The sequence below is a fragment of the Macadamia integrifolia genome, unplaced genomic scaffold, assembly GCF_013358625.1.
Source record: "Macadamia integrifolia cultivar HAES 741 unplaced genomic scaffold, SCU_Mint_v3 scaffold577, whole genome shotgun sequence".
Lineage (NCBI taxonomy): Eukaryota > Viridiplantae > Streptophyta > Magnoliopsida > Proteales > Proteaceae > Macadamia > Macadamia integrifolia.
Window position 1 is genome coordinate 192,908 of NW_024870491.1, and position 13,306 is coordinate 206,213.

Below are 13,306 nucleotides of genomic sequence, written 5' to 3' on the forward strand. Positions count from 1 at the left end.
CCCCCCCCCCAAAAAAAAAAATACAAAACGGTTGGCGGAAGGATGATAGAAGTCCTAAAAGGTGTATGTGTGATCCAATCCAATTGGGCATTGGAGGATTGGGAAAAGTTTCAGAAAGTTTGGAGCAGTTTGGACAAACATCAAGGGTGGTTGAGAATACTTTTGGTGGATTCAAAAATACCAGAATCAAGGGTGTACAAGAACATTCTCACACATGAATTTGATCCGCCTCAGATTTCTGGATGGGGGGAAGGTTTTATAAATTGACTAGACGAGATTATGTTTCTCACACTCAATAGACACCTCGTTCAGCTTCTCTCTCTCTCTCCACAATTCATATGAATAAATAATAGAAGAATTGACTCTTTTGAAGTTTACAATAGCGATGCATCTTTCTCTATCCAAGTGGTTGGGTGGTAAGTTGGTTTTCGGTAGCAGAAGACAAACAAGTACGTGCAGGCCAACCGGGCTATGTGATGTCTTCATTAACCACAGAGGGATGGACACCAAACGCAACGTCGCTGCATTGCTTTACGATCGTTTAGTCCATTTAAACCTTAATCCTTTCATAGACTACAAGAGCATGAAGCCTGGGGACGAGCTCTTACAGAATATTGAAGCTGCTATTCGGGACTGTAAGGTTGGGGTTGTCATCTTCTCTCCACATTATTGTGATTCTCACTTTTGTCTCCATGAATTGTCTCTCTTGATTGAGTATGAGAAGGTGGTGATTCCCATATTCTATGATGTCAAGCCTTCTGATCTTGTGCTTGTGGATGATGGAAGTTATTCCGCCAAGGAGCTGCATAGCTAGGTTTAGATTGGCGCTTGATCAGGCCAAGCACAGGGTGGGCCTCCCCTTCGATTCCTTCAACGGGTAAGAATAAAAGAGTCTAGATAGGTCTTTATAGGAGAACCATTCTCATGACAGGTTATCACATTGACTGAATTCCAAGTGTGAATCATAAACCTTATAAGAATGGTTCTCGTAGGAGGTCCCCATTTAAGTTTAAGAATAAGAAACAAGCAGGGACATCGATTGCTCTCGTTCAGTACACCCGTGTTATTTCATCTTCTTGTTTAATTAATTAGAAACTTTTTTATTAACTTTTACATTTTATATATTTTTTGAAAATTATTTCTCTAATTGTCTTAAAAGGGACTGGTTGGACATGCTAAAAAGAGCTTCGGACAGTGTGGTGGAAGTCTTGATGGAATTTGATGCAGAAGTGCACAAGTGCAGAAGGAAAAAGGTACTCGCGGCGTCAATTGAAAGTAGAAACGGACCTCATCCCTATGTATAAAAATTGTCAAATGATCATCATAAAATAATGATCAATACACAGTAAAGATCATGAAGTTCAATAAAATAATGATCAATACACAATAAAGATTATGAAGTTCAATAAAATAATATCAAATATGGGAAGCAAATATGGGAAGCAGTTACAAAATTTTGTATTTGATAAAGAGAAACTTCCATAAAAATTGGATATAAAAATCAATTACTCAAATCTCATTATTCTAAATATAAGGATAGGATGACAACCTAAATTATATCATATAAATCAGGGTTAAAATCAAGATAGGGCTGGGCCTAAGTCTCAACTTGACCCAAGCTAGGCCCAACCCTAACCTAAGATCTTATCTGGACTCGGGATGAGTTCAGGCCATCAAGGCCAAACTTACACTCATATTGGAGAGTGTTTGTTTACACTTTTTGTTATTCAGGACTTTGTGGAAAGCACAGAGACTCGAGAGTGAACTTTTTTAAAAGGATATTCCTGTAAATTCCCTAGTTTTAGACACTGGACATTCTCAATTCCAATCCCTTCGACTACTAACATGTGGTCAAAGGGATGAGGCATGTGACATGTCCGGGCCGTCGTATGTGCGTTATCACCCCTACCACGCTTTATAGAGGAGCCAAATTTATGATCGAAGATGTAACTAGCTGTTTTCAACCATGTAATTGGCCTTGAAGCGTTTCCACTCTCTTCCACTCGTCTTGAGAATTCAAGGTTTCAAACAATTGAAGAAACCCTTTCCCCATGAGTTTGATGCATGCAACACCAGCGCATAGGGCAGGGGCAGGGGCAGGGGCAGGGGCAGGGGCAGGGGCAGGGGCAGCGTAATTTTAATAAAATGCTAAAGGGTCAAACAAATGCTTGTTTTGTACGTACTATGTATATAATCTTTGACGAGTCCAATTCAAGACCGCATGAAGAATTAATCTCATATCTATAACCTTATAGCTTTGAAGTAAGCTCCCAAATACCATAAGCCAAATATATTACAGCATATGCACCCTTCATGGATGACCTCATCAACTCATGATCCGCGGATGTGAAATTACTCACAATAATACATGAAAATGCTTAAGAACATGCATGGCCACCTCGCCAAGAAGAGGTGGCTGGCTGCCTTACTTAATGATCTATCTCTTTATCAAGCTCTCCACCACGCTGTCCGAAACTCTTTTTAGCAGATCTGACCTATCCCTATAAAACCCAATAGTGGAGAACAATTAGAATGATCCATTAATTCGTCATCCTCAAATCACCCCCAAGATATTGTCTCAACGAATAAGTGAGTGTTGGAGTGAAATCTTGATCTAATTGGAAAAGGGGGAAAGCGGCAAGTCCAAGGCAATAATAAAAAAGAAGTCTTTTTTATTTAATAGGATTCACAAATAAAGTGCTAACGCCACCAGGACTAGTTATTTACTATACGACAATGTTGATTACGAATATATTTATTAAATTATTCAACAGAAAAAAAAAAAAAAATTGTTTATAAAGAAAGAACACCAACACCCATGCATGACCAACCCTCTAATAAAGAGCTCCTCATCAATAAGGTAACACAGAATAATTGTGCATGGAAACCTTTTTAAGTGCCTCATGTTCCCAAAACAAGGGAGAAAAACAAAAAAGAAGCATCTCCTTCATGTTGTTCTTTGTGAGCTACGAGGTTAAACATTTTATGCTTCCACCCAAGCAACAACTTTTGACTCTGGACTACAAAAGACCTCTCATTCATGATTCAGATTACAATTGCCACAATAGACTAATACATAATAAATAAATAAATAAATAAATAAGCAAAATAAAATAAAATAAAATAAACCAAACCAAACAAACAACCTAAAGTTTCAAATATTTTTTACTTATTCAATAAGATAGAAATAGAAATTTGTAACAAAATGAGAAGTAGAAGTAATAGTTAGAAAATCAGGTTTTCTGACTCAACTTCATCTCAAAACTTGGTCAGGGCGAGTCATATTTTTTTTTTTTTAAAGTTCTCTGACTTGACGTGCTCATTTCAGAGGTGTATCAGTTCTCGTGATAGATTTATCTAGGTATCTCAATAATATTTTGTTTTTCTAGGCTTGTGAGCAACAGTGCAAGAAAACACTTCAGCAGAGAGAGAGAGAGGAACTTTCCATGGAATGGAAGATTACCTCAAACATGTAATCTAGTGATTAAAAAATAAAAAGAGAAAGAACTTCCAGTGAGAGTGTGGCCTATATCAGCACTCACATGTATCTATCTCTCTTCCCCATATGAAAACACCTCAACTTCTTATTTTGGAAAGGAGAGAGATAGACATATATATAGGAAGCGCTAACATAGGCCTCGCTCCTAGACAGAGAGAACTTCTCTAACAAAAATATGATTAATTTGAAACTAGTAACAGTCTGCCGTCAAGGTCGTAACCAGGCTCATCCTAAGAATTCCATCCCTAACGTAGCCCCATGATGACAAAGCCCAACCCAGGCCCTACCAAGAGCGATGGGAATGACTTCCATCATCCACTAGCACAAGGCCAATGACTTCCATCATCCACAAGCACAAGGTCAGAGGGTTGTCATTATAGAAGATGGGAATGACCTTCTCATATTCTGTCATGAGAGCCAACTCATGGAGACAGATGTAAGAACCACAATAATGTGGAGAGAAGATGGCCACCCTAACCTTAATTACAGTCCCGTATAACAGTTTCAAGGTTCTCGAAGAGCTCGTCGCTGGGCTTAATGCTCTTGTAATCTAAGAAGGGATGGAGCTTTTGATAGACAAGACAATAGTAAAGCAAGCTAGCGATGTTGTATCTGGTGTCCATACCTCGATGGTTGATGAAGACATCATAGAGCCGAGCATTCTGAGTTACCCTGCAGTTGCTTCTGTAACTTCTGCTACAGAAAAGCTTGCTACCCAAGGCACTTGGATAGGGATCGGTTCATCACTTTTTTAGTTCAGTTGACAGAAAAAAATTAACTAAGAGTGTACATGTGATGAAGCATGGAGCCATGTCGGGACATTATTTATGGTTCTCAATCTAGAGAGTTCTTTGAGCAAGCAAGATACACTACCTCGTCCCACTTCTATCTTTTAAGGGGTAAAGAAAGTTGCCTAATGGAGTGGTCCCTTCACCTGGACACAATGGGAGGGCACTTGTGAAATACAAAAATACCCACCCCATATTTATGTCTATGCATAGTCCCTCGTTGGTCCAATGTTGGTCCAAAGGCCACACGATGAGATAGTATTTTTTTTATTTAAGAAAATAAAAAATAAAATAATACATGTGAGGAAATGTAGTACACACCTTTTCGTCATCGAAGTGTTAAATTAAGAAATTGTAATCTTCTTTTAATCATCCGTTATTTTATTGTTCAAAGTTATTTGATGTAGTATTTAATGCAGGTGTAAAAAAGGGTTTTCAAAAAATTGAAAGTTACTTGATGCAATTTTTATGTGGAAGGATAAGATTAACTAGGGCTACAACAAGGCCAGGTTGGTTCGGGCTTTTAAAACCCTAGCTCAACCCTGAGTACCCTTAGTTGGGCCCAAGCCTGTTTCAACCCAGCCCTGTCTGAAAACTTGAAAACCTCAACCCAAACCCAACCAAAACGAATTCATCCAGGCCCAGGCCCACCTTAATTGGACTAGGCCAGGCCAAGATGCCCCTTATTGACCCTGACCCTGACCCTAGTTTGCCATTCAGGGCCAAGCTGACCCTGGCCTCATAAATACCATATAAATACCATATAAAATGTATTAATGTTAATAACTTACAATTTAAAATGATTAAAAACAAGGAGATCACATATAGTTGCCCCCATTTGCTGTTCAAAACAATCCAAATGCTATTGCTCATTTTCTATCTAGAGAGAGAGAGAGCGAGAGAGGTGATAAATCCACAAATTCTCATTTCTCAAGCATTCAGATATGGTCAAGATTAAAGAACTTCTTTCATCCGCTAATAGAAACAAATTCAAGCATAAGAAAGCACTATTCACTTATCAACTATATAGAACCCATTGCCATATCACATATATGTAAAGTGTACTTCTGTAATCAATAATGAGCAAAAAAGCCTCAATCTATGTCAAAGAAATTCAACAAATGAAGCCCAAAATTAATCATAGTGGAAGCCAGTCGATCTCGGCTTAGGTCAGAGAGAGGTCTTCTTTCGTAAACCAAAGAGAAACCCAAATGAATGAGGAAAATCCATAGAAATCTCCAAATCACCTTATCTTTCAGAGAGAGAAATACACACCAGATATCACTCAAAGGTACTTTAATGTACAACGGGATTCAGAAAATCTGGTCATCTTCACAGATTCTCACCAATCATGGTATCCATAACTTCAATGATGATAGAGGACTTTGTGTGGCTTACTTCCACTCCACTGGAATCTCTCAACTCTCAAACAATGGGAGCTTGATTCCGTACTCCTATAATTTTATTTTATTTTTTCTTAAAGTCATACGTCATTAAACCAGCCATGCCATTACCAATGATTAAAAATCCAAAAATCAAGATCAATTAACTTTAATGTAATTACACTTTGAACACCACCTGCTGCCTCCTAACAACTCTAGCCACAAAATCCTTGTAAATAATGCCACATTACAAGTATATTCTATGATGAGAGCACAGCCATCACATCAGATGCCCTTAGAGCAATGTAGTCAGAACCATCACCACTCTTGAAGTCATTCCCTGCATATTTAGAGAACAACACCGTGTTTCCAGGCGACACTGTTAATGGCTTTTGCTTGCCTTCCTCATCCAGTGTACCTGGTCCAACCGCAACCACCTGTTCTCATGGAAGAACCAAATGATTAGGTTAGATATGCCACCACATTACACAATTGTGATTAATCCTGTGAGAAGTTCAGGTAAATGGGTCAAAGAGTCTCAAGTTACCGTGCCGATGGATGGTTTCTCCTTGGCAGAGTCTGCCAGCAACAATCCCCCAGCAGTCTTCTCCTCAACTTCAGCAACCTGAGGCAAGATAAAGCTTAAGGTTCATATTACAAGAGTGGGTTTCCTAGACCAAAAGTGTGGGAACAGACTTAAATTTGCCTGCATGGTGTTACTTCTAGTTCCTAGGGCCCAAACTTTGTAGACATACTATCCATGCCATCACTAAATCTTCAAATCAATCCAACATTTATAAATGTATATTGCTTTAGAATATGTTTTTAAATGTCAATTTGGCTCCAGACTACTTGAACAAGAAGCACCATTGGAAAATAAAAGGAGTACGTAGACACATACAAGATGGGTTCCAAATTTAACATGTCATCCAAAAATCAAAATGCCCACACGGTAGAAAATCTATCCATGTGGGAATGGTTTCCCACTCTGCCCAGGTAGGAAACTTTTATCCTTCTTGGAATTGGATTCAAATGATACAACATTCAAAGATTAGTAATGTGGGGGGAAATACCTTAATTAGAACACGGTCATTCAGAGGCTTCATATCTTTGATGTCGTCTGTCTCAAGGATACCAACAATATCATCCTCCTTCAAAAGCATATGGTTTGATCCATTGAACTCCAATTCCGTCCCTGCATACTTTGAGTACACTATTTGGGCGCCAGTCTGACAAATAAAGTAACTCTTTTCAGTGAAATTTACTCAACAAGGACATTGGGATAAAGGACCATCAAACCTGACATTCACCTTCACACTGATGTCCACCTTAGTCTTCCCAATCGCCTTACCCTCTCCAACAGCTACAACTTCACCTCCTTGAGGTTTTGTCTGAGCTGTTGTAGGAAGCAGTATACCACCAACTGTTTTCTCCTCTACCGTCTTGATCTTCACTAGCACTCTATCACTCAATGGCTTGATGGAAGTGTACTACAGGACAAAGAGTCAAATGAGAACATGCAGTAAATGAGACAAACCACAGGCCCATCTAGACATTAATCCCTCAACAGTCCATTAAATGATGGGTGGTTTAACATAAACAAAACAAAACTTCTAGCACCACACATTTGACTTCATAACATCCATATACCTCATATTAATAACAGGAATCAAATGTCCTTTTCACACACACTCTTTTTTTTCCCATTGCATTCTCTATTTTTACTTCTTATTAAAAATTATACCATAGAAGAAAGAGGAGCAGGTAAAATTGTGTTTACCCCATTCTGAGTTACATGAGTCATAAGTAACTCTAATGATTCTGTTGGCTAAAACAAGAATAAGTGGTTTCTAAGGCTACCTTTCTTGGGTAGTCCAAGGGCTAACCTAACCTGCTTCTTATTCATTCCAAGTGTAGCAACTCATCCAACCACAAGACGAGAGGTCTTGAAAAAGTGACTTTAAAGATACGATCCTTCACACTTTAGGTTGGAAACATTGATCCAGCAGCCCAGAATTCCTTGTGGAATGTAGTCTATGCTATTACTATTATCAAGCATTCCAAGGCAGTAAGTAGTCTTTGATCATGTAGATCTTGGATCTATTGGATCAGAAGCTAATGCTTTTACCAATGTCAATGGAAACTTCTAAAAGAAAACACAATTTTCAAAATTGTAAGTTTTTGTTGTCATTAATGATAATTTTATCTCTTCATCCCCATCCAATGGGTGAAAAGGCTTAATACCTTGTTGCATCATTACTCCTATGCTTAATGCACTCGCTTCATGCACTACCTAAATTACTCTAATCTGGACCCTATGGATGAAATTTCACTAGAGAATTCTAGCAAAAGCACTCTCTGACCATTTGTGTTCAAGTTTCATCATGTGTAAGAAAATAAACTAAAATCACAATTTTGAAGTATTTGAATTGTGGTTTTCAACAATTATAACCTGCCATAAATGGGCCTACACAAATGTCAGCCAAGGGCACTGCTTGCACCACTCATTACATAATTGTTTGCCTGGTGTTAAAATTTTGGGACAATTACTTAGTTAAACAAAATATCTAACAAACTTGTAAAAATATAGAACAAATTTTAAACTAACTGGATTGCACAATTTGTTAAAAATATAGAACACATTTTAAACCAACTGGATTGCACAATCTCAGTTACAATATTTCCCAGGCATTCAAAACACATGGGTATATACAATTACCATTCAATCATTAAAGATTGCTCCAACTCCACCCTCCATGCTTCCTCACAACTAGACTATTAATATATCGAATTGTAGTTTCGATATGATCTGAAGCTTATTTGATTCTGACTTATAAATCATTGATTCAATCTGATCATGCTCCGATTTGATTAGGGATGATCCAACAACTAAATGGAATGAATCTGGATTTACCCTTTCTGGACCAATACATGAAAAGATACTATGGAAATCACACATATATTTATATACTAACATTACATATATAATATTTAAAAGGGAATTATTTGCAACTTACTTCTTCAGGTGGGTTGAAAACACATTTAATCAGTGTCTTTTTTTTTTCTTTTTCAAAAACATGTTTTTTATGTAATTCTTTTACAAAAATGAATCAATAATAAGATATTACAGACTAGATTAGACAGTTATTCATACACGGTTATTCATACCCTTATCAGATTCAAGTTCAGGTCACCATGCAAGTGAACAATCAGTGTCTCATATCAGATCAGACTCCAATATGAGTCAGATATGAGATGACCCGACACTAATGCTACCCATAGATAACCTTGCTCACAAGCCAGCACAAAGGAGAAAATGTGGATAAAAACATGAAAAACTACCATATCCCTCAGTATATATTTCCTTTTATGTAATACTTCTCATTGAGATAGCATAATATACAATTCGGTTTGAATTTGACCTTTTTGTATATATTAGGTTCGCCGACGACGTTTTATAATCAAGTAATTTTTCCTAGAAATTTCCTTAATTAACTTTGGGACCTTTTTTTTTCCGATAGGTAGGGAGGGGATGTAGATAACAGCCAAGTGGCTCTAACTTGAGACCTCCTGGTGAGCATGGGCTTTTTATGCACCACAGCTCACAAACTGCACTAGGTAGTTATTAGATCATTCATTTTATATTGTTGGGGCTCAGAGAAAATAACGTTGATTACTATCAAAATAGCTACAACCACTAGCCCTCGAGTTGGTTGTGAGGACATCATGCGGAGTTGTCTACACTAGTACTAACCTAGGTCGACATAAATGATTAAAAGAATGAAATACAAGTAACACATCCATTAAACAGTTTGAGTTGAATTAAGACGAATCGTTATACTTTGTTTTAATTTAATAACAATCAAAAGCTTTTAGTAATATTATAACAAGATAGCTGAACTCCTCTAGCCTCAAGCATCACTATCAAGACTCGTGTTACTAAAAGTCTAAAATATAAATCTTGTCGGTGCTTAGTTGTGCAATATCTCTGTTTGGAAACCTAAATTGTTTCAAGTTCTGAGCACACTTGATTCTCTATAGATTTATCAAGTATACGGTCCATTTGACTTAAATTCATAAAAGACCCTAACCATAAAAACCATAGTTGGAACATAAAGTAAGTATCAAAAACAAGCTCAGCTGCGCACGAGCATATGGAGGGACAAACTAGTATCCAAATAAAGCGAGAATATAGTTGAACAACAGTTACCTTATCGAATAAAAAAAAAATTAAGGCACTATTTGACAACATTCTGTTTTCGTCGTTTCTGCGTTTTCTTGTTCTCAGAAACGGAGAAACAACCTAAAAACCGTTTGATAAAGTTTCGTTTCACCCATTTCTAGAAACATAAATCAAAATGTATGCCTATTTATAGTTCTAGAAACGACGTGTCTCTAAAAACAAATTTGAGAGAAAAAAAGGTGGTTGTGCCCGATAAATCTCTAAACTATTTAAACATAAAAAGAGGCAACCGAACCCTCTCTCCCTTTTGAGCATCCGATGATACTATTGGGTTTTTTAGTGACATTATGTCTGCAAAAAACGTTTCGAGAAACAAATTTATCAAACACCAAAAAATCCGTTTTTGTTTCCGGAAACGTGAAAAGTCGTTTCTGCTATTTCTAGACACAGAAATAACAAAAACGTTATCAAACGGTGCCTAAGTTTCACAACTTTCCTATGACAGCGCTTTCAGTATATAAGATAAATCCCAGCAAGACAGGGCTGTAGAGATGGATGAGTGGTAAAACTTAAAAAAGATAAAATAAGGAATGACAAATGAGAGTTTATTTAAGAGTAGTTCCAATACAAGAAAAGTTGGGAGAAATTCATTTGAGGTGATATGAACATTTGCAATCGAGGTTCTGAGTGCTCTAGTACAAATGGGTGATTGGATTCAGATTGAAGGAGCTAAAAGATCCAAGGGAGGGCTAAAATGACTCTAGGAGAAGTGGAGATAAAAGACATGCGCAGCTTAGTACTAGTAACTAGTATATTCTTTTTTTGGATGAATAAATAATTCATTACCAAGAAGAAGAAGAAGATAAAGAATATACAAGGGAAAAATAGGGAGAGGGAAAAGAGGGAACAAACCCTAAGGCCCCGAAAGCGAGGACAAAAATACCAAAAAGCCTACCCACCAAAGAGAACAACTGAAGAAGGAAGGGGGGGACATCAAGAGGGAGTGGAGGAGATGATGGAGGGGGGAAGCCCTAGGCGACAACAATGAGTCTATTCCTTGGAGCATTTCGAACGATGCTTTGCCTGATAGTGCCAATTCTGGAACTAACCCCGAAGAAGATGGCCTTTCAAATCTTATCAAATGAACGGAAGTTGGAAGTCCATCTCCAGAGGTTGCGCTCCATCCAAATGTGGTTTATAGCCGCTGCAAAAGTGAGTTTCCCTATAATGTCACAAACGGTAGACCCGCAAAATGTCATGTCAACCCAAAGCCACTCTCTGAGCAAAGGACGGATGGTTCTATTGGTTTATAGCCGCTGCAACTAGTATGTCTTTGAATAGAGCTAATTGGAGAAAAAGGATCCATTCAGCCAACCCCATTTAGTTGGGAGAAGACCGACTTGAGTTGAGCTGAGTTAGTTGAATACGGACTGTATGTCACCAGAATTTAAAGGCTCATACAGAAACTCACCAACACGTGAAGTCTTAAGCGATAAAAATGCACAGGTTTTGTAAGAAACTCTGATTCATTGAAACCAATGCCTCCATTCCACAACCAAATGACCTAATCCATAGACTCTGATGGATTAACTAACTTGAACATGAATGAAAATAATCACAACCTCAAGGTAATAAGTTCCTTCAAAAAGAGAGGAGTGTCCATTTCTTCTAAAACGTTCATAGAACATGAAGATCTCCAAACAAAAGCAATGTAAGGCAACACAGAATTAGGAACTCCAAGGGATTTTCAAATAATCCACACAAAAACCCATTAGCTGGTCATCCTACGCAGAAACTAATAGAGATATCAGTTTATACAATCAACAAATACCAATTCCTATTTTTTTTTCTCTGGGTAAACATTAAGCAAATACCAATTCGTCCCACTCAAAACCAGATGGGTTTCATCATTTTTTAGCATGGGTTTACCCTCAAAACAAGTACAATAACCATTACAGGAATCCAGATTTCTTACACAAACAAATTAATTAGAAAAAAAAAAAAGGAAGATACCTTCGGTGCAACGACGGTTGCAGCTCTCACAACGAGCCCTCCTCGTGATGGTCTTTGGTCCAAACTTACACGGGATGGGGCGACAATCGAAAGAGAAGCACTTGATTGACGAAGCCCTTGAAACGACGGCAACCCTCTAGTTGAAATAGAAGAGCAATTCAACTGAAGCGCAGCCATGGATGAATTCCTAAGAAATAGCAATCTTGTCAAATAGAGTAGAAAAATGGAAACCCAGTAGAAACACCCACTCTAAACCAAAAGACTATCACAAAAATAGAATTGGTACAGAAACTACAAACTACATTGGTAGTTCAGAAGAAAAACAGCGACATTCACGAATCAGGAATGAAGAACAATAGACCCAGTTAGTTTCCAATCTTACCAAGAATACAGAGAAACATAAATGGAATACAAACCTGAAACGAGATTAGAGGTGAAATTTCCAAACTTGGATCAGAAACGAAGATAAAACCCTAGAGTGGTTTGAAGTGCTGCTAAGTGGGTTTTATCGAAGAAGATAAATAGATGCTTCTGGAACATGATTTCAATTTTCAAGTACAGGAATGAGTCGGATCGGGTGCATCAGCCGTGTGGCTCGTTAAACCAATAGTTGATTTCGGTCCGGTTTGGATCAGTTTTTATTGGGTTGACTTATCAGGCTGATATCGGTTCAGCTTCAGTTTTCCAGATAGAGGCAAACCGGGCCGAATGGATTTTGATCGAATTCTTCGTTTTATATCTTTTTTAGTGTGGGTTTTATATTGGTTTAAGTTTCAATCGTGCCTGATTTTAGGTTTTTATCAAGTTTATGAAGAGATATGCATATGGTAGGGCTAGATCATTGTATGGCCACGGATAAAGTTTTGTGAAGAACAAGGACCCGAATTGCCGACCTTTTATAGGGCATGCTCTTGTGATGCTATGACTTCTACATTTTACCTACTTTGTACCTCACCTCACCTTACTTATGTTGTCTCTTTATAATCAAATTCCTATCTCGGATTCATGTAACCAACCTCATTAAGTTGGAATAAAGTTATGATTATTGTTATTGTATCAAATTTATAAAATCTAAATCGAACCAAAACCAATAAGAGTTTAGTTCAATTTGGGCTAAACCCGTTGGTCTCAATCAGTCCGACAGGTCAGTTTGGAAATCGACAACCCTGAATAGCCGTATCATATCCATATTGTGGATCTTCAATCCCAACGGTCCCGATATAAAAGCGGATTTATAGGCAAGCTCGCCACACCTAAGTGCAGTTTCCCCGTTTAGGCATTGTGGGTGACAAATCATCAATAGAGGACATTTAAATATTTAATATTGGGAGAGATTGCAGATCCATGGCTGAAGATGTAGGAAGGCGTGTAAAGGAATCTGTCTATTTATTTATAAAAAAAAATTTATAAAATCTGTATATTTATTAGGGGTGAAAGTTTG

At 37.7% G+C, this 13,306-nt stretch overlaps 1 protein-coding gene and 1 pseudogene across 1 annotated transcript; one reads left to right on the forward strand and one right to left on the reverse strand.

The window, feature by feature from the left end:
• The first annotated feature begins 385 nt into the window (after positions 1-385).
• LOC122069312 lies at positions 386-1,764 on the forward strand (annotated as a pseudogene).
• Positions 1,765-5,807: 4,043 nt separating this feature from the next.
• On the reverse strand, positions 5,808-12,440 carry LOC122069305 (20 kDa chaperonin, chloroplastic-like). Its single transcript, XM_042633297.1, has 6 exons — positions 12,282-12,440; positions 11,866-12,052; positions 6,980-7,159; positions 6,743-6,898; positions 6,217-6,294; positions 5,808-6,106 (listed from the first exon to the last, which is right to left on the reverse strand). Exons 2-6 carry the CDS (start codon positions 12,040-12,042, stop codon positions 5,930-5,932), a joined length of 768 nt encoding a protein of 255 aa, XP_042489231.1. The 5' UTR covers positions 12,043-12,052; positions 12,282-12,440; the 3' UTR covers positions 5,808-5,929.
• Between the last annotated feature and the right edge of the window lie 866 nt (positions 12,441-13,306).